Source organism: Brassica napus, chromosome C3 (assembly GCF_020379485.1).
Source record: "Brassica napus cultivar Da-Ae chromosome C3, Da-Ae, whole genome shotgun sequence".
Classification (NCBI taxonomy): domain Eukaryota; kingdom Viridiplantae; phylum Streptophyta; class Magnoliopsida; order Brassicales; family Brassicaceae; genus Brassica; species Brassica napus.
Window position 1 is genome coordinate 2,705,027 of NC_063446.1, and position 24,580 is coordinate 2,729,606.

Genomic DNA, 24,580 nt, shown 5'->3' on the forward strand with positions numbered 1-24,580 from the left:
GAGTGGAGAATTGCCACATGTCATATATATTGCCCAAGGAACCAACACCCACACGATGTGGGATGTTAATAATCATGAAGTAACACTTTCCTCGAGTTTAGCCCTTTTTCTAAAAAAAAAAAAAACACTTTCCTCAAGTTTCTGGCCCTCTAAAAGTAAAAGCACATCTCCAGATTCTGCCATTAATAAGCTCTGACACCAATTTTACCACTTCCTTATATTTCCTCACTTCTCGGAAAAAGCTTAGTGAAATCAGAATATGAACCTGAGAATTTCTCTGTTTCTACTAAACATCAAGATTTCGTTTAACGGAGAGGAGAAGATTGAAACCAGTTCAGAATTTGCCTGAGACAATCCATACATTGATCGGTTTGAAATCTCATTTAACTTCAGCTTGGGTTAAATCTGCCGGTAAAATCGCCAAAAACGTATCTTCTTCTGAATTTCTTCAACGTCAAAAGAAGAAGATGTCTCTGCTTTCATCGAGGTACAAAGCATTATAGGTCTTCTCTCTGTGTCTTCCCAGTCTCTTGATTGTGTATTACTATTTTCATATATCAATGTAAAATTCTTAATTTAAAGCTTTGTTAGATTTCAAGGAGGGTCGGGATGATGATGGCGACACTCTACGGAAGATTTCATTATGCACGATTTCAGAGAAACGTTTACCAAAAAAAAAATATATCTTATTATTTTTTCCGTGGGGACTTGGTAAGCTTGAGCAAATAACAAATATTATCAAGAAGCTAAGGTTTATGTTAGACCGTTCCAACAAGTGGTTGGAACCCATATTGTCCATGAGAAGGAAACTTTGTTTTTCTTTGGAATCTGCAGAGAAAAAATGCAGTGACGCATGTGACTTCGATTTCGAAGAGGATTAAGATGCTGATGAAGACATCAAGAGTTCTCTTCTCCAGACCTAATTGCATTTTGAGCTCCACTTTCTCTTTATTGTTTTATATGTGAAATGAGTTTGTTAAAACTGATGTTTATAGACTTATCCAAAACTGATGAACATCAAGTGATGCAAAGTTGCAAAAGAATTATGTCTCTTTATTCTAATATATCAGAAATCAGGTTGATGCTTAGTTTAGGAATGGATTTGTGTGATGACTATGTGTGCTTGATGAGAAAAGATGTTAATGGTTTCAACGTAAACATCTCAGCTAAGATTCACTTCAAGGGTAGGAAGATAGGAGAAGGAGTGCCTCTATAAATCTTTTGCCAAGTGCCTTACAAACACTGATGATATGAGTTTTTTGAAGATGTAGCTTATATACTAAATGATATTAAGGCCAGTAGATGAAGGGGCTAAAAACGGATTGTATTTTGACCGGAAAGAAGTTTAGTAAATCAGGGATAAGTCATATGCTTTGAACCTGATGATTCTAACAGTATTGTTTCCATTTTCATATTCGGAAAAGATTGATAATTCTGGTAGAAGTTAGCTCCATTTTAAACATGAACTATATAAACAAAATCAATTCGTGTTATAATATCTCGCGGCGTAGAGCGGGTTTCTACCTAGTATAGATAATAATTTATTGTCGTTCTTCGATTAATTTTCCCTCTTGTTTATTTTTTTCATGCCGTTATAAGAAAAAATTAAGAAAACTTTCAAGACTCGTGTGGTGTTGTCTCAGGGATCTGCAAGGGAATGTGACTGTCCTCTTCTTTTTTGTTCGGACTCTCGACTTGTTTTTCTTCGACTTGGGAGGCGACACCATTCTCTGATGCACTCGTTGCGTCGGTGCTGATGGTCTTTACTAGTTTGTTGGATGGTTCTGGAGAGGAAGAAGCGGCTAATATGCGACTTAGACCTTCGTACGCGCTCTTGGCATCCATAACGATACTGGCACCACCTGGATAACACCGGCCAAAGCATGTGGCGCAATGTGGAAAAACCACCTGTAACAACAACGAACCAAAAAAAGAGAGGGCAATGTTGAGTTAGACAGAGATTGGATTACTTCAAGTTAGACAAGTAAACTGTGGCTAATGACTTGTTACTTATTGATACAAGATTGAGATGAGATATGATGTGAAACTGTACCTCGACAAAAGCTCGGCAAAGTGAGAGGAAAAGATTGGATTCGTTGAGTCGAAGCATCCGAGTTGTGTTGTATCTAAGTAAGGAGTCAGACCCCGCTTGAAGCCCTTTGATCAATTCATGAGCAATAACATTCTTCAGACTTAGTGGGGCACACGGACGTAGTTCGTTCAAAGCAGCAGATACACCTGCCGACATAGACGGGATTATCAATTGCAATCAGACTGGGAAAAAAACATGCAAAAAGATTTACATTTATATGTCCAACATCTGTTATGATCCTAACACTTAACACGGTTACATCATCCATAATATTAGAAACTGATACTGTATAACTGTCACCGTTTGTGAAAACTGCAAGAGGCGGGTGCTCCATCAAGTATGATGGAGGTGTGACGTCATCTTTGCTATCGTCATTGAAACCAGTTGATGGGAAGCCAACAGATGGTAACGGAACCCATCGATGCGAATCCAAAACCAACTGAAAGTAAAACATCATGAAGTTGATAAACATGTGATTGATAGGAGTAGGTGTTTTGTGTCTGAGTTGAGCTAGAGAAAAAAAAAATGAAGTTTTTTGTTTACTCACCTGGAAATTCTCAACTGCTGTGTTCATGTTCTTGGAAAACAAGTTCAGAACCGCCCTGTAGGAAGTATGTAAGTTAAATACAGATGAGCTTATAAAGAAACAAGTAAAGATTAAGACAGAAAGACAGAAAGAAGTTGCTTTGATTTTTATACAATTTTGTATAGAAAATCTTAGAGAAAAGACACTAGTTTGTAAAAAAGGTTTTTCTTTTGAATTCAATTTAACATTCAATTCAAAAAAAAAAAAAAAGAAACAAAGAATATATATTATATAATAAGAAGAATCGTTACTTACTCTTCAAAAAGAGGAGGAAGCAGACCACGGAAGTCTAGCCCAACCCAACCAAGTCCCATAGCACAGTACTGTATTGTCATGAGAAGAAGGTATATGTCAATCAAAGTAGCACAGAGTACTCGAAATGGAGAATATGAGATGCAAAAGAACTCAACCATGCACTGATCCAGAATATTCGATAGAGATCCTCCTTCGGTAATCTTTGGGAGCATGACTTTCAGAGTCTTCAGGTGCGATGTTATTTGATGCATGGCCCAGCTAAACAGAAGTCCACCATCATAATTTTCTTCACTCCCCGATGTATCATCAGCAAAAATAGCTCGATATTGATTAACCACATCGAATAGGTGCATCCTATGGCAGTTTATCATGCCTTTTAAATACTCATATGCATTTTTCTGGTCAAGATCCTCAAGAATTCCAGTGAGCCATGCCTCACGGCATCTTAAGAACTGCACAAACAAGAAGAGTCATTCAGAAATGTAGGCATAGCTTCCAGCATACTACAGACAAAGGAATACAAATGTAATGGAAGGATGAATTCAGATGGTTATAACTTATGTCAACACAATTCACCTGTAACCGCATTTCATACTCGCCAAAGACTCCTATTCGGCGCAAGTAGCCAATAATTCGGAGACATTCTGGCAACTGAAATAGAGAGCAACAACAAAACATTGAGCCTCCTAGATTTCTAAACCTAACTATAGTTCACTGAAACGGAAACAAACTATATTCACATGAGACCTGTATATTGGAGCGTAGTTTCTGGAGAAGCTGTGAGAGAAGTGACTGAGTTGTTTGTCTAACCTCAGCTGCAAGTGCTTGGATAACGGGCAATCTTGACAATGACAGAAGATGAATTCTTAACATCTAAAGCTTCCTTAAGAAGCCAAAAAAAGTTGGATAACAAAAGAAAAACTCACTTGGGATGCATGGTTGCAAGTTTCGATACAAATGCTTCCAGGTCAAGAGCTTCATCAAAATTTCCATTTCTCACGCATCTGATAAAAACACATTTCAATTTGAGAACACTTGGAAGTTGCTTAATGTCAGGATAAAAATCACTTCTCTCATGAAAGGACATGAGAAGAAATTTTACTAGCTAGAGGTCTAGTATCTTACGTGTCCATAAGTTGAGGAATCTCAAGCAAGTCAAGAAGAGTGCTGTGATTTGCCAGCAAAGCTTGGTTCATCTTCCTCTTCACCAGAATATTCTCAGCAGACTCAATAAACTCTGTGCAACCAGACGTCAGTTTTGGGACTTCATTAATCTGCAGAAGTACAAATTTCCCACATAAAGATTCTGAGAAATTTAAAAAAAACATCTCCAAGGATGCTATGCAGATGGAAGCTCATGCTATATTCCTAATCCAATGATTCATTCACCTATCCTCAAGAAAAGTTAGCTTTCTGCTAGACTACATCACAAACAAGATCAATCTCACAACGCTGAGTCACTAAAGGACCTAATACAACATGGTTCTGCAACTTGACTAATACCAATCGATTTTCCTCACTCGAATTTAGATTCCAAAAACGATCCTTAGTAAGTACTCATCCAACATTAACCACAACAAATTCAAAACAAGGCAGAGATAATAACCAAAAGTGGATCAGTAGAACTCGATTCGAAATGGAACGAGAAGGTCTAACTCACCAGAGACTCGAGATGCTTATCGATGGAGGATACCTCCTGGCGGATCGCAAGCAAAGCATCAGCGGCGGTGATAAACGCGCGGTAGTTACCAACAGCAACCTCTTGCATTTGCCTCTGAATCCGCTCCGCGTCCACTCGAAGCAGCTCCGGCTCCTTCAAATTCAGTAACCGTTAATAATCAGAGATCCATTCGCACAGGGAGAAGATAATAGACGAGAATATAAGAGAGAGACCTTGTGGAGACGATCGAGAGTGAAGGAGAGGAGCTCGGACACGTACGGTTGCTGAGAGGCGGAAGCGAGGGAGAGAAGGCTCGCCGTCGCCTCCGGCGGAGACATCTCCACGACCTCCGTCGCCATTCAGAATGTTCTAGAAGAATGTGTACAGATCCCAGGATGAACACAGAAGGAGGAGATTTCAAGATTTTTCTCAGTTTGGATCTGAAATCAATCGCTCTTTCAATTTTTATTTTATTTATTTACTCTTGTTCTTTGTTTTTCACCGCGTTAACCAAAGGATTAAACGAACATTAATAAAATAATTATTTTGAATAAAGTAAAATTTAATCGGTGACATTTTTTTGTTCTTCACATCATTCGTACCCTCTCGTATATTTATGAAAATTTTATACAAGTCGATTTAAATATGTAATCGACGTAAAAATGGATTTGTCACATTTTGAACTGAACATAAGGCATTAAAAAAAAAATTGAAAATGTTTTACCGGCACTGTACATTTGTAAGAGATAAATGAGAAATATGGTTCTAGACTTAAAGTCGATAGCCTATGTCCCATGTCCGACTTGGTCATGGACACAATCAGCTAGATTAGGTCGTTGGAGTAGCTCGTTTTTCACATTCCTAATTTCAAATACTGCTCTGTTTTATTGGCGTCTGCTTTTGATGATCGACATAGCATCTGATGGAAAGGCAATCTTATATTACACCAAAAAATGAATGAACAATAGTATTTGAGTAGTATGTTACAAACTTACAAAAGAGTAGAGTCTTTTATACTAACTAAGCGTTATTAAGCAAAATAGAGAGACCAAATATAAAAAGAGAAATTAAGAAAGAGGAAGAAAGGAGAGAAGTGGCATTTGATGCCGTGTAGAAATAGAAATAAGGATATGGGTAAGGAGGCTGCTGCCCCTGTGACTGCCCCTTTGGGGACGGAGGCGGCGATGGCGATGATGGTGGTGAACCTTTTCCATTGGAAGAAAGCGGTGGAGGTGGCGGTGTGGACTCAAAATAGTAAAATCTTGGTGGTGGCGGTTGGATGACTGTGATTAACGGTGGAGGTGAACCCGGTTGTGGAGAACGTTTGCGAGGCGGTGGTGGTGTTGGTGGCGGAGAAGATAACGGCAATGAGGGAGGCGGAGGTGGCGGCAGTGGGGGAGAGGATGACGGTAATGAGGGAGACGGAGGTGGTGACGTGGAGGGTGGCGGTTTGGAGGGAGGAGGAGAGCAAATGGTGGGACAAGTGGAGCATTCACTGATGCAAAGAGGAGTGAGGACATCTATTTGGTCGGACGATGTTGATGCAACTTGTATGATCATGACCATCAGGGTGATGATAATGAGACCCATTTTGATGATGTAAAATTGGTTTTGGAGTGAAATGTTCATTGCTTAGTTAGTTGGTTGAACATATATAAACCACTTAGGTGGTTTGATACAAAGATGCTTTCTTGATAAATTGTGTTTTGCTGGAAAGTTAAACATTAGAGAATATTAAAAAGTTCAAAATGACAATGTATGTTAAGTTACGTCACATACTCTTTTTTAGGGTAAATATATAAGCATAATATTTAGAAATAGTTTTACAAATTTACAAATAATAGGTGATAACCCATATACAAATATTAATTTGTTTATTTTGACTATTACATACAAACATTGTGCTTGAAAAATCAAACTGATTATGTGGGATAATATGTTTCTGCTTAGATGACAACCATATGCTAAGAATATGATATTCCTTTCTCAATGTTTACTCAACAACCTATTTAACGCGAAATAATTCTAGAACCAAAAAGTGTCACACTCTCCACTTCCTTTTTTGTTCTGCCATTGTTCTTTTATACTTTGCTTTCAGAGTTGGCTTTGGATCAATTTCATTTCTATGATATCGGCATTGGATTGATTCTTTCAACTTTAATACATTATTTCTTATATTTTTATACTCTCTATCTCTTTACTCTGAGAACAAAGTTAAGTTGATATATATGTAGTCATAATTCGGTGATTTCATATGTTAGATCCCAAATTAACGTCTGGAGGTAATTGCAAATATACAATGACAATATATATTCATTATGTTCCCGATACAACCAACGATATTATTAGGAGCTAATTCGTGATATGTCACGAGAGTTGATCACTTAACATATTGTTTAAAAAATTTAATAGTACCTTTGGTCATATTAAAACTCCTTTACAGAAAAGCATAAGAGAGCTGATATCTTATTAACTCCTTTAACAGAAAAGAAAGAAAAGTTAGAAAACTGATACCTTAATTACTATGTGAAAGGGTTTATTTATAAGCAATTAAACATGCTCAATGGTTTTTGTCAAAAGACATTAGTTTCAATAACATATGCCCATACCTCCTATTTTATACTTTCAAATTTTTACGTTGTGTATATCTACCAAAATTATCTAACCCGATCAACTGAAGTAGCATCAAAGTATGTTGTTATTTGAATCACTATAACACAAAAGGCAAAAAAAAACACCTTAGTGGTTCATCTTACATTCCACATTACCTTAGTGATATCTCATTCAGCTATTACACAATCTTGCTTATAGTATGTATATTTTGCATCTTATACATGCTTCATATAGCATATGTGATCTAAATGTACAATACAATATGATAAATTGAAATTGGGTTACAAAAATGACAATAGTATGTATATTTTGTATCTTCTAAATTGGGCATGCTTTATCACATTTAGCTGGACATCTCTTATGAAGTTTATTTTCTATCTTTTAATCAAAAGGAAAATGAATGGTCATGTAAACTTATCTGTGTTATTAATTTTCTGAAAGGCAGGATGCCTACTATTGCAGTCTACGAAAATGGTGAGGAAACTAGTTAGGGTTTTGTTGTCTTTGAGAGAGTATGATTTGGCTGCATGCAGAGGGGTGATGAAATAACGGTACCATCGTTTATTGTCTTTCATCATACCTCTCATTGGACCACATGAATGTATCCATCTTGTTCACAAGAATGATTAACTTTGACACACCAAAAACGTTGGCAAGTAGAACATGTTCTCATGTCTGTCCAATCATCTCAACATTGGCTACATGTTTTAGGATGTGTTAGTTTGATTCACAAAGATTCATAAAAACTTTGATTTCCAACAGTGTTTCATTTTCCATTTTTTAATTTATTTCTTGTTCTATTGATACTTCATTTTTTCTTCATTTCTTCAAATTTTCAAGAATTGAACAGTATTTGTTCATTTTTCATTTTTTGAAAATAAACTTTTTTATTTACAGACTAATCTTTAAATTTAATTTGTTGTTGTCTGTACTTAAATAAATTATAATTGTCGATGTCACCTAATTAATTTCAAAGTTTATATTATTATTTTTTATCAAATTAGATGCTAATAACGAAAAACATGAAAATGTTAATTTCTAAAAAATTTATGTTTGATTTGGAAGAATTTTAAGCTATTTTTTTTGTTATGAAATGCTTTGGTTAATTACAAAAGAGAAATGTCTATTAAGTGTTTCTTTATAAAATTTTATATTTCTTTTTTATTTATTTACTTGTATCATTTAATAGTGTTTAACTTATAATAAATAGTAATTGTGTCATATTACTAATAAAACAAAATAATTGGGTTAATTTAATAAATATAAAAGTATAAGGTATTATTAATAATTAATCTTAAAGTGGTGATAGAATATATTTAGAATTTTTTTTTTTGAAGAATGAAACAAACCATTAGAAAATATGTTATTTCAGTTTTTGAAAATTTTCAAAGCAAAAAATGAAGTTAACCATTAGAAATGTCCTAATAGAAAAGTCTAAAAAAACTGATATCGTAATTACTGTGTGAGAGGGTTTCTTTATAAGCAATTACACTTGCTCTGTAGTTTTGTCAAAATGCATTAGTTTCAGTAACATATGCACATACCTCCTAGTATTTTATATTTTCAAACTTTTTACGTTGTGTGTGTATTTACCAAAACTATCTAAACCGGTCAAACTGAAGTAGCATCAAAGCATGTCGTTATTTGAATCAATATAACACAAAAGGCAAAAAAAAAAAACACCTTGGTGGTTCATCTCACATTTCACACTACCATAGTAATATCTCATTCAGCTATTACCCATTCTTGCTTATATAGTGTGTATATTTTGTATGTTCTACCTGCTTCATATACCATATGTGATCTAAAGGTACAATACAATATCCATAAACAAAAGAATCAAAGTGAGTTAAGCCTTATATCTTATAGAGGAGACACCAAAATAACATTTCCACAATCCTCTTTTCATAAGAAAGAAGTACCAGCGAGTCCATGATGCAATAGATTATGTGAGATAGCATCTCTTGCCTTCATTGCATTAACCGATCTCAATGCGTTTTCAGGCAAAACCTCATCATCAACCACTTCAACCATCAGCTCCCTCTCCATCTTCTCCCCTCTCATCTCACATATATTGTGAAGCACACAGCACGCTCCCAAAACCGTAGGCAAATCCTGAAGCTTCACTTCAGTCCGCTTCTGCAGACACGCCCACCTTCCTTTCAACCTCCCAAACGCTTCTTTAGCCACTCTCTGCACCTCACTCATCTTCTCGTTAAACGCGTGCTGCGTCCACGTCAAGTTCTGCTGCGTGTACGGAACCAACACCCAGTCTAACAACGGGTGACCAACCCCACCAGCGACCCATAACCCTTTCAAAAGACCTCCGTTGTTAGCTCTTTGATACAACAACGACTTCTCCAACACCTTATCATCAGACATCGACCCGGGCCATCCGATACACAAGTCGGTAAAAACACCCCTCGGGTTCACAACGGCTTGGATAGTGATCGAATACGAAGTCTTCTGGTTCCTCTCGGTATGTCTCTTATTAAAATAAGCAGCTACACTAATCTTAGGAGCTATGATCGGAACATGAGTAGTGTACATAGATCCAACAACGTTCGGAATACCAGACATGGCCTCGTACGTCTCTCTAATGCTTCTCAAAGACTCATCATCAGGCCACTGAAGATACTTAGGCATCAAAACATCTTTAATCGCTTTACATACCTCGAGAACAAGCTTGTGACAAGTCGAGATACCTAAACCGAACTTCTTCGAGACTAGACGTAGCGGCTCTCCGGTGGCTAACCTCCATATGCAGACCGCGACTCGCTGCCTCACGGGAATCGCGTTTCGTAACGCGGTGTCTTCTTTCGCGACCGCTGCGTTCAGCTCATCGCAGATTAGCTCAAACGTGGATTTGGACATTCGAAACGCTTTTTTGAAGTCTTCTTCCGGGTAGTCTGAACGGTTACATTCTTCCCACCACGCTCTGCTTCGGTCCTTAACCCATAACCGCCTCTGCTGACCCGTACCGATTGAACCGGATCCGGTTATCTCGCTGCTCTCCATCTCAGAACACTCTGTCGCAGCGGCAGAGACACAAGCGACGGCGCGTGAAGCGCGTGAGGCGCGTGGCTTCTTTGTTTTGATGTCTCCGTTTTCCTCGTAGTGAGCGTTGAGATCGGAGTAGTATTCCGACATGGTTCTTGCTCTTTTCCGGTAATTAGACTGGAGTTCGGACAATTCGCGGCGGGAAGCGGCGCTGCGAGCTTCCTGGTCCTGCTTCTCGTGCTCCTCCATCAAGAGCAATGAAGTGAAGAAGCCCTTGAGGTTGTTTTTCGTGTCGTGGGCCGGCGTCGTTTCTACATCGCCGTCGAAGACATTACAGACTGATTCTTCTTCTTCCTCCTCCTCCTCCTCGTCTCCGGCTTCGTTGCGGAAAACGGCGGCTTTCATTGATCACGTTTTAGTGAGGTTGCTTCGAGAAAAGGTATCTGCTTTGGATTGGAGGAGAAGATATCTTTCCTTTTGGTTCATAAATAGAAAATCTCGACGGATTTTGAGGTGAGACAGAACCATGTGGTACGAGTGTGAACACGCAAGTTGACTTTACTTGTCTTTTCCAGTATTTATTTTAATTATTTTTATTTTCTAGTACTCGTTTTATTCTTGTTTAGGCTTTAATTTAATTTATACATAAAATGCAGGACCAGTTTTTTCTACTTTACTAGAACAATTACAAAATTAAATTTTAAATAGTAGAAGTATTTTTTATAAATATATATTATTAATCAATCCGTAAATATCTGATTAATCAGATTCGGTTACAAGTTAGTTTTGAACAAAAATTTCTAAATCATTTAAAAAATAGTAGAAGTTATTGAACCAACACACATGTGATCTGTGAAGTTTCTCACAATTGCTTATTTGAGATACGGATTCTCAGTTTCTTCTTTTACATTATTTTTTAATGATGAAATACTATAAGAGAACTCACCATTCGAAATACTCTTTTGGGTGATTCGAATTTGGAAGCAAACTAGTATGTGAATACGTTTCTTTAAGTTGGCTAAATTGGGAAGCAAGCTACTTTGATCATGATCGAGCCAATAAAATACTTTTCAACTAGATTTGCGTGCTTCGTGCTATTCAAAGAGAATTATTGACCACGTTTTTACTCTATTCTTTTTAACACTAGTGTAGCATGCCTGATGAAGGACTCTAGACATCAATTTCCTATTGAATTTTTTGTCAAACTCAATAATTATTTTGGCAATTTATAAAATTTAAATGTAAAATGACAAATTAAACATTAATCACAGTAGGCTCTGGGTGAAATTTCTAAAGTGACGAATATAAAAGCACTAATTTTGGAAATTAATCTTAAAAATAACTGATATGTTTGAAGAATGATTTTGTGAATAGTGGTGATAAAAATAATTTAGTGAATATTTGTGTGTGTGTTTTTATACACCACATGAACCACCAAGTTATGTATGTGCTATTTAACATATAGACTAACTATAAAAGGTAGCTATAGTTATGAATTAAATATGTTTTGCTACTTTTTTTTTTTTTAATAACTCTGGTATCTGGACAGCCACATTCCCAACTATTCCCCGAAAGGAGTCTAGTGCCCCAACGGAAAGGATATTAAATCCGTTGTGGCCAAGGCTCGAACCCGGGTGGCGGACAGTACAGCTGTACCTCCACCTCCTTTACCACCAAGCTACGAGCGCTTGGTTACGTTCGGCTACTTGACAATGTGAACTAACATTTTTAAATGGTAGTCACAATTTTTATATTCTTACATACTAATATCTTCTACCTTATTTATGAATTGAAATAGTTTGTCTTTACATCATATTACTTTGTTTGTTATACACTTGTGGAGTAGATGTGAACACACATATCTCGTGAAGGAATCGAACATTCGCAATTTTTTTTTAATTTTTACATACTAATATCTTTTACGTTATTTATAAACTGAGATAGTTTGTGTTTACATCATATTACACTCGTGGAGTAGGTGTGAACACACATATCTTACGAAGGAACCGAATAATGTTTATTAAGATCTCAAAGGTATGAGAGGAAAGAGTGTGAACACGTAAAGGAAGTATCGGACACATTAGGTGGCCGATGCAGACTTTTGGTCCCACGCTTTTGTTTCTTTTTCCTTTTTGTGTTTACTTCAGTTCCCAAATGAAGGCACTAGTCATGAGGCCAATCTCCTAGTTTTTAGTTGTTTATTCATGCATCTTACATAGTGGCCTCTTCCCTTCACATGTTTGTTTAATCAGAAATCACACATCATTGTTTTTAATCATGAATCACACATGTTTTCTAATCTAAATAAAACAATAACGCAATTGACCATGCATTTTATTTAAATAACTCAATGTTTCGAAATTCGAACATAAGTAGTTCTTGTTAGTTTGCCCTTATCATGTGATTCGAGAAACAAAAGAGAAATTCTAAACTAATTTTCTTCAGTGGTTTTAGCCATCAACTTGTTCTATATCCTGATGCGTCGCTATGAGCACTACATGCATTTGAAATATACCTGCTATTCTCTACATCAGACTCGTAATTAGAAAGTTTTTTTAGGTAGATGATAAACAATAAAAATATCTGCATCGGATCTTTAAAAATGCAAAAAAAAGCAAGACATGTGACACGACATCTAATGCCTACATGCAGATGAATAGATGATCATCCAACTCACAGCCTCACAGACTTGCCATGTAGAATTGTAAGAAAAGTCTTAGAAGATTAACAAACTGGTTAGATTTATGATTTATCTAAGGGGCTAAATAGTCGTCTGGATTTCACTGTGACCTCCAACAAGAAAAATAATTTTAAAACGGAGAAACAACTTTTATTTAATCATAAACCACAACACTCAGGCTCTTACATTCCGATCACACTCAACCCGCAAATCAGACAAAACATTATCATGAAACAAACATTGCCATGAACAGAATGGAAATACGGAAACTTAACCAACTTGGACCTGAATAGTCTTTGGCTTCTTAGGCTCAGGAGGAGGAAGCTTCTGAACTGTCACCTTCAGTACACCATCATGACAAACAGCAGAGATCTTCTCCAAGTCAGCATTCTCAGGCAACTGAAACTTCCTCATGAACTTCCCCATTCTCCTCTCCATCCTCACATACTTCACACCCTCGTTCTCCTTGTTCTCTCTCTGCCTCTCCCCGCTCACCACAAGCACATTCTCGTTCTCCACCTGAACCTTGATATCCTCTCCTTTGATTCCAGGCATGTCCACCACGAAAACATATGAGCTAGGGTGCTCGATCACGTCAGCTGGTGTAGCCGCCATTGCCTTTGCGTCCCGCATGTAAGCTCTTGAAGGATTGTTGCGGCTCTTCTCGTTGTGCTCTTCGGGAACTTCTAGCATGTCTTCGAGGATTGAGACTATCGGAAACCTTACAAATTCCATTGTTCAAACTTCTTGTTTTGCTTTCTTGATGACTTGACTTTGATTCTTGCTTTTTGTTTTCGTTGATGGAGATTGTTTGAGATTCATGTCATTTAAATAGGGAGTGCAGAGATTTTTCTAGAGAGATGTAGACAGAGTGAACAGTTCGGTCTGATAATTTTCAGTTTGAAGTTCCAGAAGCGTCTTGATCGTTCTCTGAAATTGTAACACGTTTTAAACAAACGTGGGCCATCTCTAGCTATGTGGGCTTTTAAATCAGGCCTACTAAGGCCCATCGTTTACTCAAAATTGAAAAATTCAATTTATCCGGTTTGGTACAACTTTCGAATCATTGAACGAACCATAGTTGGAAAAACCTAACAAATTCCAATAAATTTTGCACAATTTGGGATAATTAAAACGATTTTTCAGGTATTAATCTTGTAAACTCATTTTAAACCGCACTGCGTGTTTCTAATTGAACGGGTTAAGTAATGATAAAAAAAAAACGGTCGAACCGGAACCGTACATTTGTAACACAACATTAGTTTGCTTTTTGTCATCTGTCTGAATCATCATAAACTAAAGTGAAAACGCAAAATGAAGTCAGCAGTTTCATCGTCACTCTTCTTCCATTCGAAGAATCTTTTAAAACCTAATCCTCTTTCTCGTCTCGAATCCGTTTGTCTCCCTAAACCATCACGAAGATCGATCGTGAAACTCCCATCGTCGTCAACATCAGGTTTAAGATCCATCTCCTCCTCCTCCTCCTCCTCCTCCATGGCATCCTCTTTCAAACCTGAACAAGCCAGAGTTCCCTCTGCTCTTCCCCTCCCAGCTCCTCCGTTGACCAAAGTTAGCTCCTTTTTAAAATTTCTTCTAGTTTTCGATTAAATTCGTGATCTGATTGATAAATTATGGAATTGTAGTTCAACATCGGATTGTGTCAGCTATCTGTGACGGCTGACAAATCAAGAAACATCTCTCACGCCAAAAACGCTATTGAAGAAGCTGCTTCCAAGGGAGCTAAGCTTGTTCTCTTGCCCGTAAGTTAAGAGAAAGTAGAAAGCTTTTAGTGATCTCTTCTTCTTCTCAAACGAGTTTTGTTTTCAGGAGATTTGGAACAGTCCGTATTCAAATGATAGTTTCCCGGTTTACGCGGAAGAGATTGATGCAGGTGGTGATGCTTCTCCTTCAACCGCAATGCTTTCCGAAGTTTCTAAACGTCTCAAGATCACTATCATTGGTGGCTCTATCCCCGAAAGAGTCGGGGATCGTTTGTATAACACTTGCTGTGTCTTTGGTTCTGATGGTGAGCTCAAAGCTAAGCATCGAAAGGTTAGAACTTTCATCTCAAAACTTCCTTGTTTAGGCAATATAATCTCTGTTAAAAGGATGCTAAAGCTCACTCCTAAAATATCAATTCATTAATACATAATCAGTAATAAGAATAATGTGTTAGTTTATTTATGTTCTGAACCGACTTATTCCTCATGGAGTCTTGAGCGAGCATGTTTATATTATCAGTTCTCAGAACATCTTGTTCTTGATTTTATTTGTACTTGTGCCGACAGATACATTTATTTGATATAGACATTCCCGGGAAGATCACTTTCATGGAATCAAAGACTCTCACTGCCGGAGAGACACCAACAATCGTTGACACAGGTTTCATTCTGGTTCTGCCAAATCTCTTTGTCATAAACAATCATGATGTATCTTTTATAAACTTATTATTCTAGCATCTAAAAAATAATTGACAATAAAATTTGGGGTACTCTTGGCTCAATAATGGTGAAATTATTCTTTTTCATATAAAGAAGAACTTGTTCCCATCACCTCTCACTTTCTAGTTTATAGTAAAAATCTCCAGTGCATTGCAGCGCCTGAGAGTACTGGTTTTGTTGATTGTTGCAGATGTGGGGCGTATTGGAATAGGCATCTGCTATGACATCCGATTCCAGGAGCTAGCTATGATATATGCTGCAAGAGGTGAACTCTCTTATATATTATATGCTTTATCCAAATGGTCTTTTTTCTCGACTCCCATTAAAGAACCTCATCATCATCATCATCTACTACATGCTTGTTCTATTACTTTCAGGGGCTCATTTGCTGTGCTATCCAGGAGCATTTAACATGACAACTGGACCTCTCCATTGGGAACTACTACAAAGAGCAAGGTACGTTTTCACAGTCTCCTACTTTATGAAAACTTGCTTGGGTGTAGTTTCACAAGGCTGACTCGATCTGTTTTGTTTCATTTCAGGGCTACGGATAATCAGGTACTTTCTTCTGCTCTCTCTGGGAGTTTTAAATTATTGGAGCATTTGATAGAACTACATATGCTGTGTATCCAGTTATATGTGGCGACATGCTCACCTGCCAGAGATTCAGGAGCTGGCTACACTGCTTGGGGACACTCTACACTCATTGGGCCTGTAAGCATACTAACCCTTTTCCATGCTGGTTGTTTGGTAATGAAGCTTCACTAAACTCGTAAACATCTGACAGTTTGGAGAAGTTCTAGCGACGACTGAGCATGAGGAAGCAATCATCATAGCAGAGATTGATCACTCTATTCTTGAACAACGAAGGTACTCCACAAGAAGAGTACCGCTAACTTTCTTGATTTTTTTTTTTTGGTTTATCCGCTAATTGAATCTCGGTTATGATTATGTTAGGACAAGTCTTCCACTGAATAAACAGCGGAGGGGAGATCTTTACCAGCTCGTAGACGTGCAGCGCCTGAACTCTAAATGAATGCAGCAGAGAGTGTGTGTACGTACATCTTGAGATGTTGTCTTTAGATTGTGAGTTTCTTGGTTACGTGCAACTTCTTAGAGGTTATTTCTCTGCAACTTTGTAGAGATGAAATAAATAAAAACTTGATGCTTGTGTTTAAATTAATCGAAATAAATGACTTGTTCTCAAAGTTATTATCATCTCCACCCCACTTGTCATGTCGACTATTGATCTAAGCTTATGTTGACTGTTCATAAACTTTAAATGCATATTGTGACCACCATATCGTCGTATATGATAATTCATTCATTCCTACCGAATTGCATAAAAAAAGAGACATGAAAACGATATTACATAAGACTTTGTCAGACTGTACATACTTTGAATTTTAGATGATCCGTGAACTGATGGTTGAATGATAAAATGACGGGACGATAGAATGTAGTTATAGCGAGGGAGCTTATAGAACATTCACAGTGTGGTTTCGTCTTTGGAGGAGACACGGCCCAAACCTATAGAGTAGAGTGGTCCATTCCTCTATAACCCGTCCGTGAAAGAACAAATGCCGTACGCATGGGGTGAGGAGGCCCACACGTGCGAGGGGTCCCATATGGGGAGAACAACAACAATGGTTCACGTGGCAGGTCACGTGTGGGAGCCCCACACAGACACCAGTTCAGAGAGGTTCACCGCGTGAATGAATGAATGAATCTTTCTTTTTCTTTTTTGTGTCAGTTCTTATTGTCTCTCCCTGAGCAACTCATTCTCTGACTCCCCCGTGCCATTATCTTTCCTTTTAATAGTATGTTTCTCACACTGTGTGTCTCACACATCCCTAAAACTTAACAGTTGTATCCATTAGCTGACAAAAAAAAAACAGTTGTATCCATCCTAACTAAGATTCATTTCCATTGAAAATTAGATTGCAAGGTTACTTTTATTTTGCAAATTGAGCATTCATACTTTTTCAACAGCATTCACCTACCATATTTTAATGTGGATAATGCCACAACAATGACATTGATACATTTATCAATTATCTATGTCACTGTAGTAAACTATATAACATTGTCTAGCAAACTTGATCATATAAAATGAAAAGAACATAGACCGAAGTGTGACAAAAATATAGGATGGAAACAAGAAGACATACAAGTGTTTTTAACAACAAAAGAAAGACACAAGTGTTGATGAAACGAGGAACAGCCAAGGAACAAGAAAGGAAGGAAGCATGTGAGAGAACTGAAAAAGACGCAAAACAGGTACAGTTCCTTAACCTGTCCTTGTCTAGACAACTCCAACCAATGAGCAATGTGGGTGTAGTAGAGAGTCCTATGCTTAAAGTTAAACACGCACATGATCGTTTAATTAAATCATTAAGAGCTTGCTAAATGAACACCGCACTAGCGTGGTCCATCTGGTTAAGTATACGTGAAGAACACGCGCCGAGATCGCCAGTTATATATAAGTCCTCTCCGTGTTCTCTCTCATTCGTCGTCTTCCTCTATAACATCCGACAAAGAAGAAGAAAAACACCAAAACAGTTAAGACGTTATCTCTTTCTTCTTTTGTCTTCTCCTTCAGAACAAATCATGCATAGATCCGAAGCACAGTCCAGAAACCCGTCATTCTCCTCCACTCTCCTCGATGAAATCTACAATTCCATCGATCCCAAAACCAAAAAGACTCAACCTTTTGTCGGCTCTGTTAAGAAACAGAGCATCAGCGTAACCAGATCAGTTCCTGACCGGAAACTCCACCAAGATCGGTTCTTTGGCTCTGCATCCTCTTCCTCTGATTCCAACTCAAGTATTTTCTCATCTTCCGATACCGAACCAAGTCATGGTACTAAGAAGATAACTTCTTCAAGGCCGTTATGTTTCGGCCCATCGAAGACAAAACAGAGTAAAACAGAGGACAAAGCTCTGTTTCACCAAAACAGAGCAACCCGAGTGTTTCACGACTACGATTACGCCTCAAGTAATCAAAAGAAGCTCAAAACTCCATCTTCACCTGGAGTACGAATCGTTAACTTCATCAATGCCTTGTTCAGCAAACAATCAACGGCGGTTAAGAGATATCCGAGGAATACGAGCTACGAAGAGACTGCATTCTCTAGAAAACCAACTGATTATTACTATCCATCTACGACGTGTTCTTCAGCTTCTTCCTTCTCCAGGTCTTGTTTGAACAAACGCTCCGAGAAATCATCCGACAGTACCAAGCCAAGCGTTAGATTCTCTCCGGTCAATGTGATCGTCCCTGAGATTGAAGAAGAAGACTATCTCAGCAGCGGCTATGTTAGAAAGTCGGTGAAGAAGAATGTGGAAGATGGAGTGAGGAGATCAGTGGAGGAGATTGCGAGAGAGTTTTTGAGAGATTACCACAAGAAACATGAAAACAGTTTGGTCAAGAATAATAATGATCTCGAGGATTATGAAGATGAAGATGATGATGTTGGAAGTGATTCGAGCTCGGATTTGTTTGAGCTGGATTTAGTTGGAACTCATCATCATAATCTGTACCAAGATGAACTTCCTGTGTATGAAACCACTTTTGCTGGTTTGATATTGTGAAGCTTTTGTTACTTTTTCTTTAGGTTTTTCGGTTTTATTTTAAAGTTTTTGTATCATGGTGATTGTTTCTCCACATCTGTGTTTGGTTTTTGTAACTATATGTTGTGTTATAAATTTTGTGCTTGTGAAACTATAATCGGATCATATTTCTTATAACTTCATTTTACCTTTTTTACTGTTCTGTTGACTATTTAAGGTAAGATAATACAGTATGTAATATGCCCTTTTAAAAAAGATAAATATATAATATTAAAAAATTAACTATTTCCCTTCACATTTAGACCAAAAAAAAAGCTTCAACTATTTCTAGTTTTCTACCTGACATAATGGTTAGGTTTAGATGTACAGTAGTTCAATATGCCTTTGTTCTGTTCATAAGCCAAAGATCGGGTATGATGGAACACTCTTATTGAGATCAAAAACATCTCAACTTTTACATGTATGTATTGAAACAAATGGCCATTGTAAAAGTAGAGAATTTTGAGTTTCAAGTCCGGTCCTGACCACAATCAAATGAAACATTAGTTTTGAATCTTCAAATATTTAAGAGTCAAATTTTAGCAACAAATGGCTAAAATATATTTAAGAATCAATATATATATATATATATATATATATATATATATAATCTCAAATTGATAGAAAAATATATTTTTAAAAATAAATTGTTATGGTCCCTAAAATTCTATCGCGGTCCAGTGACATTAACGAAAATGATCCGTTACGTGCACATATAAATGATTTGTGGAGGATATTATGATACTAGTAATTGTTAGTGGTTGATGATCTCAAAGCTACCAACTTACTCTTTTCCTATGTATCTATCACATGCTTTTTTTTTGTAAACTATCTATCACATGCTTTAAATCCAAATTTTCATCAATGCAAACACTTTTAGGTGATTTTAAGTTTAAGCCATTATGAAAATCTATTATGATGATCTTTTTTTCCCTTAGATCAAACGCGTGAAACCGAGATCATCGCTGGAGTAGTTGGAAATGAATTAATTAAGTCAGTATTTAAAAAATCTCACGTACTATGTAGTAAAAACTGTATAGTTATTTTAGTTACCTGGGAGACTTTCTATATAGTTTGAATATAAACTTCAACTTCAACTCTCCAACTATAAATAATCATGTATACTAAAGTAACACACGCATATATTTAAGATACATAAAGCGTGTCAATTCATAAAACATAGAATCGATGATATGTGAAAGTGTTTGTTATGTATAAAAAGAAAAAAAAAAGTCAAGAAATTCGATATCCAAATGAGAAGCAAAGGGTGATTTAAGCTGCTATCGTGAATGGACATATTAAAGTTTAATAAATTTGCAAAAAAATGAAGAAAGAAAGTGTAATTTTAAAATAAAGTGAAAGTGTTGTAACGATTGATGAACGTGAAGTACTGATGCTTCAATTGGAACAGAGAAAGTCGAGAGCTTTTGCTTTACTTCTCCTTTTTTCACTTTGATCATCTTTAAAAGTTTCGATTACAACCTTCCTCATTACTTCTCTCAACAACAAAAGCTAATTTACATAAATAAATATATATCACACGCACGGTTGCAGCTTCACTATCCACACTCCAAACATGCATGTCGCAGATTTACTTGTGTTTTGCTTCCTCATATTAAATATTCTTCGCCTCAAATACATGCATGGTTCTGTGTTGCCAGTGGGCTCATCATAACACTGTTGAGATTTTGCATGGCCCAGAGATGAACGGATTCTTGACAAGGCTTCCAAATTACAGTGCTGTATCAGCGATTCTGGTAATTCTAATATTAATTTAAGGTAAAACTATCCAAATCAAAGTAAAATATTTTATGGTAGATGTCCGAATTTTCAATTCACAATATATTCTAAAAATGTATTTCTTTAAATTTAGAAAGACTTAATTTATTTGATTACATACATTATAAAAATTGATTAAGATGACATCTAATATTCGTTTAGGTAGGCGCTAAATCATTTATAAGTGAAACCAATATTCTACTGTGATTTTGAAATATATTGGTCTAGACATCATTTAGGTGTTCGAATAGAAGATAATCTTTTACAAAGCATCTAATTATCATCTAACGATTTTTTTTTTTTTGAATATTGATTACACAAACAATTCGCTGGCCAATTTCATTTCCTATTAATGTTTAACACACTGCCATACATGTTTTTCTTCATAATTACTCATAAACGTAAATCCAAGTTGAAATGATCTAAATGAAATAAATGATTATATTTAATTAATTGATATATTTCGTATCTTATATTTTGTTTCCTTGTACCTTTCCCAAACGATTATGAAACATTCATTCTTTATTAAAAAAATCGCGCAACACAAGAAAATAAAAAGTTAAAAAAGCACACGAATAATAATAATAAGACAAAACTATTGTTTTGGATCGCCGTTCCAATAATAACATATATCAAAAGCATCAGTTACTTCGTTGAACCTGCATGGCCCATCTTTGCTTATATCCCAGAAACAGTAGATACAAGGAATACCCCTATGAACACCATCTCTGATATCATCGTATATATAAAAGTGTGTTGAGTGTCCTCGAGGCCATGTGAAATGACAGTAAAATACTGTCGTCCCCCAAATATTTGGTCTAAACGTAAATGACCAAGACTTATTCGGAGCTAGTATTTTGAGACCGAGATTGTCGTCTGGGGACTTACAGTGGAGGTTTAATATCGAACCATCACCGAGGCGATTTGTTATCCTCACTATTGATTTGAGAGTAGAGATATTTGGATGAACATCTGAAGCAATGGTTTCAGCTTGTAAGAGAGATATTTGGATGAGTAGAGATATTATCATTACCACAAGAACTTGTGTTCTTTGGATATTTGCCATTTCTTTAAGAATTGAATGTTGTGAATGATCTTTGTTTCTTTTGCATTGATATATATAACAACTCTTCGATGAGATGTACATGAGGACATTGATTCTGTTCCAATTTAGAATTGGTTGAATACATTGTATTGTGTTACAAAAAAACATTGTATTGAATCAAAGGAATATTCACGGTTTATTAGATTTTGAACAGGGTTTTCAAAGTGTATAAATTTTTTTTTTTGACCAAAAATTTATTGAATATAATTATAAATTTTGTACTTGTACTTTTACTTTGTATGCATAATTTATTTTAATAATATTATGTATGTTAAATATTAGAGTTTTGAGAAGAATTATGATGTGCATTAACATATTTGTGCGTTTAGAATACATTTAACTAGATCTTGACCCGCCCGACCGGACGGATATTTATTTTATGTTTTTAGTTTTTTTTTTTATATTAAATGATTTATTTGTAATATTTAAACATAAATTTATATTAAAAATTAATCTTTCCAGTTATAAATAAATTAAAATTAAAAGTTTAATAAAACATTCTGATATAAATTTTATCCTAGTTAAAATAATATAGAGGTGAGTCATAATTTTTTCCAATTCCAAAATCTTAGCATCCCTTAACATCAAAGAAAATAAATTTATAAATACATAAAATAAATAAACATATTTGGAACTATAATTTCTATTAAAATAAATTTGTTAAAGAAAAATAATTTTGCGATATTGTTGTTTATTTCTAGAGCTTGACCCGTGACCGTATAAATATTTGCTTTCACTTAAATTTTTTTCTTTGTACTAATGGTATAATATATATATATATATAGTTTCAAATTAAAATGAATTACATAATTGTTAATATAAAATTTTAAAACATAACAATTTTATTTATTACTTTGAATAATTATATTTTGTGATTTTAAATGTCTATTATATCACAATGTATCTTATAAAAAACCCAATATTATATGAATAAACTATTTTATATTTTATTTATATGTTATATAAATTGATTATGATGTGTAATTTTTTATTTTATTATTTATTACTAACAAATATTAAAGATATTTAATATGTTAATATGAAATATATTAGGAAATATTTTGGTTAAGATTTGATTAAGGAAATCTATTATTTAAATTAGGAAAATACATTAGGAAAAGACAAGTATACTTAAATTATTTAAGTTCAATAAATATCTCAATGGCATTCTAATATAAATAAATGGTAAAATTAAGGGGTATCTCTATTTTGTACTTCTCTTTTTTTTAATATAGATAGATGAAACAAATGATTGTTTATGTATGCTAACTGTTAGAATTTTGAGAAGAATTATGATGTGCATTAATAATCCTTATACATATTTGTGAGTTTTGAATACATTTACTGAAACAAAGTAATACTATTAATGGTTTATGGTTGAAAAATGAAAATCAATATTTACGCATTGTCCATTCAAAGCTGGATTAGTCTTATATTTACGCAAGGTTTGCAATATGGATTTCAATCTAACTTTAAACTTTGGTTCAATGTGTTCCGTTTATTTCTAAAAACTTTCTTTGCATCACAAGAAAATAATAATAATAATAAGAAAACCTATTCTTTCTGATCGCCGTTCCAATTATAACATATATCAAAGAGATTAGCATGTACATGCATGACAACATTAGATTTCGCTTCCAAAATATAATTGATTGAATACGTTTTTTGGTCAACTTGTTGAATACGTTTTTTTGAAGGGTTTTTAGTGATAAATCTCCTCAACTAAAGATTTTTTCGTAAAAAATCCCTCCAACTTATTATCTTCTAATTTAACCCCTCAAATTATATTCCGTTAGATTTTGTTACCTTCTTCCATCTATTGTTCTGTTATTTATGGACGTATATCGTTTACACACAAACGCATAGTTTCATTTTAGTGATAAATCCTCCCAATTAAATTTTTTTCATAGAAAATCCCCTTAACTTGTTATTTTGTAATTTAACCTCTCAAGTTCTATTATGTTAGATTTTGTTACCTCCATCTATTTTTCCATTATTTATAAACGTATACCGTTTACACACAAACGTAGAGTTTCATTTAAACTATACAACATGTTTTCTTTATTAAATGAAATATAGCAGACAGTGAATCTCAAAATCCCAAATCCAAAGTTAGGTATTTTAAAATAGCAATACAAAGACCATAAAAGACCATAAAACATTGAAAAAGACCATAAAACAGAACAATGATAAAGACAATGCTAATTTAGACAAAAATTAGTGTTATCTGCTCTTTATTTATGGTCTTTTTCAATGCTCTGTTTTTATTAGGGATGGGCAAGAAAAACCCAAACAGAACCGTATCAAATCGAACGAACCGAAACGAAAACGATTCAAACCAAACTAAACTAATTATGGTTTACTTTGGTTGAAATTTTTTTTCTAGAAACGAATTAACCAAACCAAACCGAATCTATAAAATAACCGAAGTGCCACTCCTACAACTTATAATATTTATATTAGGTTCAAAGATAATAATTTAAAATAATAAAATTACATCTTTATGTTTGGTTTCACATTTAAATACAAAAAATTAATGATATAGTGTCAAACGATGATTTATTTTATGTTTTACAAATTAAATTTTCATAACCAAACTAGAACAAAAATAAAAATCAACTCGACTAAACACGTTTAAAAAAGAAAACATGTTTTTTTAAGGTTTAAATGATACTTTGCGTTTGTGTGTAAACAGTATCTATTCATAAATAACATAACAATAGACCGAGGTAACAAAATCTAACATATTAGAACTTG

At 35.2% G+C, this 24,580-nt stretch overlaps 7 protein-coding genes across 10 annotated transcripts; 2 read left to right on the top strand and 5 right to left on the bottom strand.

Annotated features, from left to right (window-relative positions):
• Positions 1-1,432: 1,432 nt before the first annotated feature.
• On the bottom strand, positions 1,433-5,086 carry LOC106358508 (conserved oligomeric Golgi complex subunit 8). Its single transcript, XM_013798321.3, has 12 exons — positions 4,827-5,086; positions 4,594-4,746; positions 4,059-4,207; positions 3,860-3,937; positions 3,681-3,774; positions 3,510-3,584; positions 3,089-3,385; positions 2,934-3,001; positions 2,640-2,694; positions 2,393-2,531; positions 2,054-2,238; positions 1,433-1,908 (listed from the first exon to the last, which is right to left on the bottom strand). Exons 1-12 carry the CDS (start codon positions 4,950-4,952, stop codon positions 1,618-1,620), a joined length of 1,710 nt encoding a protein of 569 aa, XP_013653775.1. The 5' UTR covers positions 4,953-5,086; the 3' UTR covers positions 1,433-1,617.
• A 427-nt stretch (positions 5,087-5,513) lies between these two features.
• On the bottom strand, positions 5,514-6,257 carry LOC106356555 (extensin). The gene has a single exon (XM_013796293.3). The coding sequence runs from the start codon at positions 6,220-6,222 to the stop codon at positions 5,614-5,616; it is 609 nt and encodes a 202-aa protein (XP_013651747.2). The 5' UTR covers positions 6,223-6,257; the 3' UTR covers positions 5,514-5,613.
• Positions 6,258-8,916: 2,659 nt separating this feature from the next.
• LOC106358507 (protein ALP1-like) lies at positions 8,917-10,715 on the bottom strand. Its single transcript, XM_013798320.3, has one exon. The coding sequence runs from the start codon at positions 10,609-10,611 to the stop codon at positions 9,112-9,114; it is 1,500 nt and encodes a 499-aa protein (XP_013653774.2). The 5' UTR covers positions 10,612-10,715; the 3' UTR covers positions 8,917-9,111.
• A 2,296-nt stretch (positions 10,716-13,011) lies between these two features.
• LOC106355372 (17.6 kDa class II heat shock protein-like) lies at positions 13,012-13,790 on the bottom strand. Its single transcript, XM_013795339.3, has one exon. It carries the CDS (start codon positions 13,619-13,621, stop codon positions 13,157-13,159), a length of 465 nt encoding a protein of 154 aa, XP_013650793.2. The 5' UTR covers positions 13,622-13,790; the 3' UTR covers positions 13,012-13,156.
• A 383-nt stretch (positions 13,791-14,173) lies between these two features.
• On the top strand, positions 14,174-19,054 carry LOC106358506 (omega-amidase, chloroplastic). 4 transcript variants are annotated; one of them, XM_048751914.1, is made up of 11 exons: positions 14,174-14,455; positions 14,530-14,646; positions 14,714-14,938; positions 15,175-15,268; positions 15,518-15,592; positions 15,705-15,783; positions 15,870-15,885; positions 15,961-16,041; positions 16,115-16,197; positions 16,285-16,383; positions 16,419-19,054. In XM_048751914.1, the coding sequence occupies exons 1-10, from the start codon at positions 14,201-14,203 to the stop codon at positions 16,361-16,363; spliced, it is 1,104 nt and encodes a 367-aa protein (XP_048607871.1). In that variant the 5' UTR covers positions 14,174-14,200; the 3' UTR covers positions 16,364-16,383; positions 16,419-19,054. The 4 variants fall into 4 exon arrangements, with proteins under 4 accessions (XP_048607871.1, XP_048607870.1, XP_013653773.1 ...); XM_048751913.1 differs by having other exon boundaries at positions 15,870-16,041; XM_013798319.3 differs by having other exon boundaries at positions 16,285-19,054.
• Positions 17,938-18,921, top strand: LOC106356554 (protein BIG GRAIN 1-like D). Its single transcript, XM_013796292.3, has one exon. It carries the CDS (start codon positions 17,938-17,940, stop codon positions 18,919-18,921), a length of 984 nt encoding a protein of 327 aa, XP_013651746.2.
• Positions 19,055-20,847: 1,793 nt separating the features above from the next.
• Positions 20,848-21,846, bottom strand: LOC106355371 (S-protein homolog 4-like). Its single transcript, XM_013795338.2, has one exon. The coding sequence runs from the start codon at positions 21,782-21,784 to the stop codon at positions 21,314-21,316; it is 471 nt and encodes a 156-aa protein (XP_013650792.1). The 5' UTR covers positions 21,785-21,846; the 3' UTR covers positions 20,848-21,313.
• Between the last annotated feature and the right edge of the window lie 2,734 nt (positions 21,847-24,580).

Coding starts and splice junctions, on each gene's coding strand:
- LOC106356555 (XM_013796293.3), bottom strand. CDS start 6,222: ATGAACATTTCACTCCAAAACCAATTTTACATCATCAAAATGGGTCTC.
- LOC106358506 (XM_048751912.1), top strand. CDS start 14,201: ATGAAGTCAGCAGTTTCATCGTCACTCTTCTTCCATTCGAAGAATCTT. Junction 14,647..14,713: donor CTAAGCTTGTTCTCTTGCCC/GTAAGTTAAGAG, acceptor TTTTGTTTTCAG/GAGATTTGGAACAGTCCGTA. Junction 16,198..16,284: donor TCTATTCTTGAACAACGAAG/GTACTCCACAAG, acceptor TGATTATGTTAG/GACAAGTCTTCCACTGAATA.
- LOC106355372 (XM_013795339.3), bottom strand. CDS start 13,621: ATGGAATTTGTAAGGTTTCCGATAGTCTCAATCCTCGAAGACATGCTA.
- LOC106358508 (XM_013798321.3), bottom strand. CDS start 4,952: ATGGCGACGGAGGTCGTGGAGATGTCTCCGCCGGAGGCGACGGCGAGC. Junction 4,208..4,593: donor ATAAGCATCTCGAGTCTCTG/GTGAGTTAGACC, acceptor GTACTTCTGCAG/ATTAATGAAGTCCCAAAACT. Junction 3,002..3,088: donor ATATTCTGGATCAGTGCATG/GTTGAGTTCTTT, acceptor ATGACAATACAG/TACTGTGCTATGGGACTTGG.
- LOC106356554 (XM_013796292.3), top strand. CDS start 17,938: ATGCATAGATCCGAAGCACAGTCCAGAAACCCGTCATTCTCCTCCACT.
- LOC106358507 (XM_013798320.3), bottom strand. CDS start 10,611: ATGAAAGCCGCCGTTTTCCGCAACGAAGCCGGAGACGAGGAGGAGGAG.
- LOC106355371 (XM_013795338.2), bottom strand. CDS start 21,784: ATGGCAAATATCCAAAGAACACAAGTTCTTGTGGTAATGATAATATCT.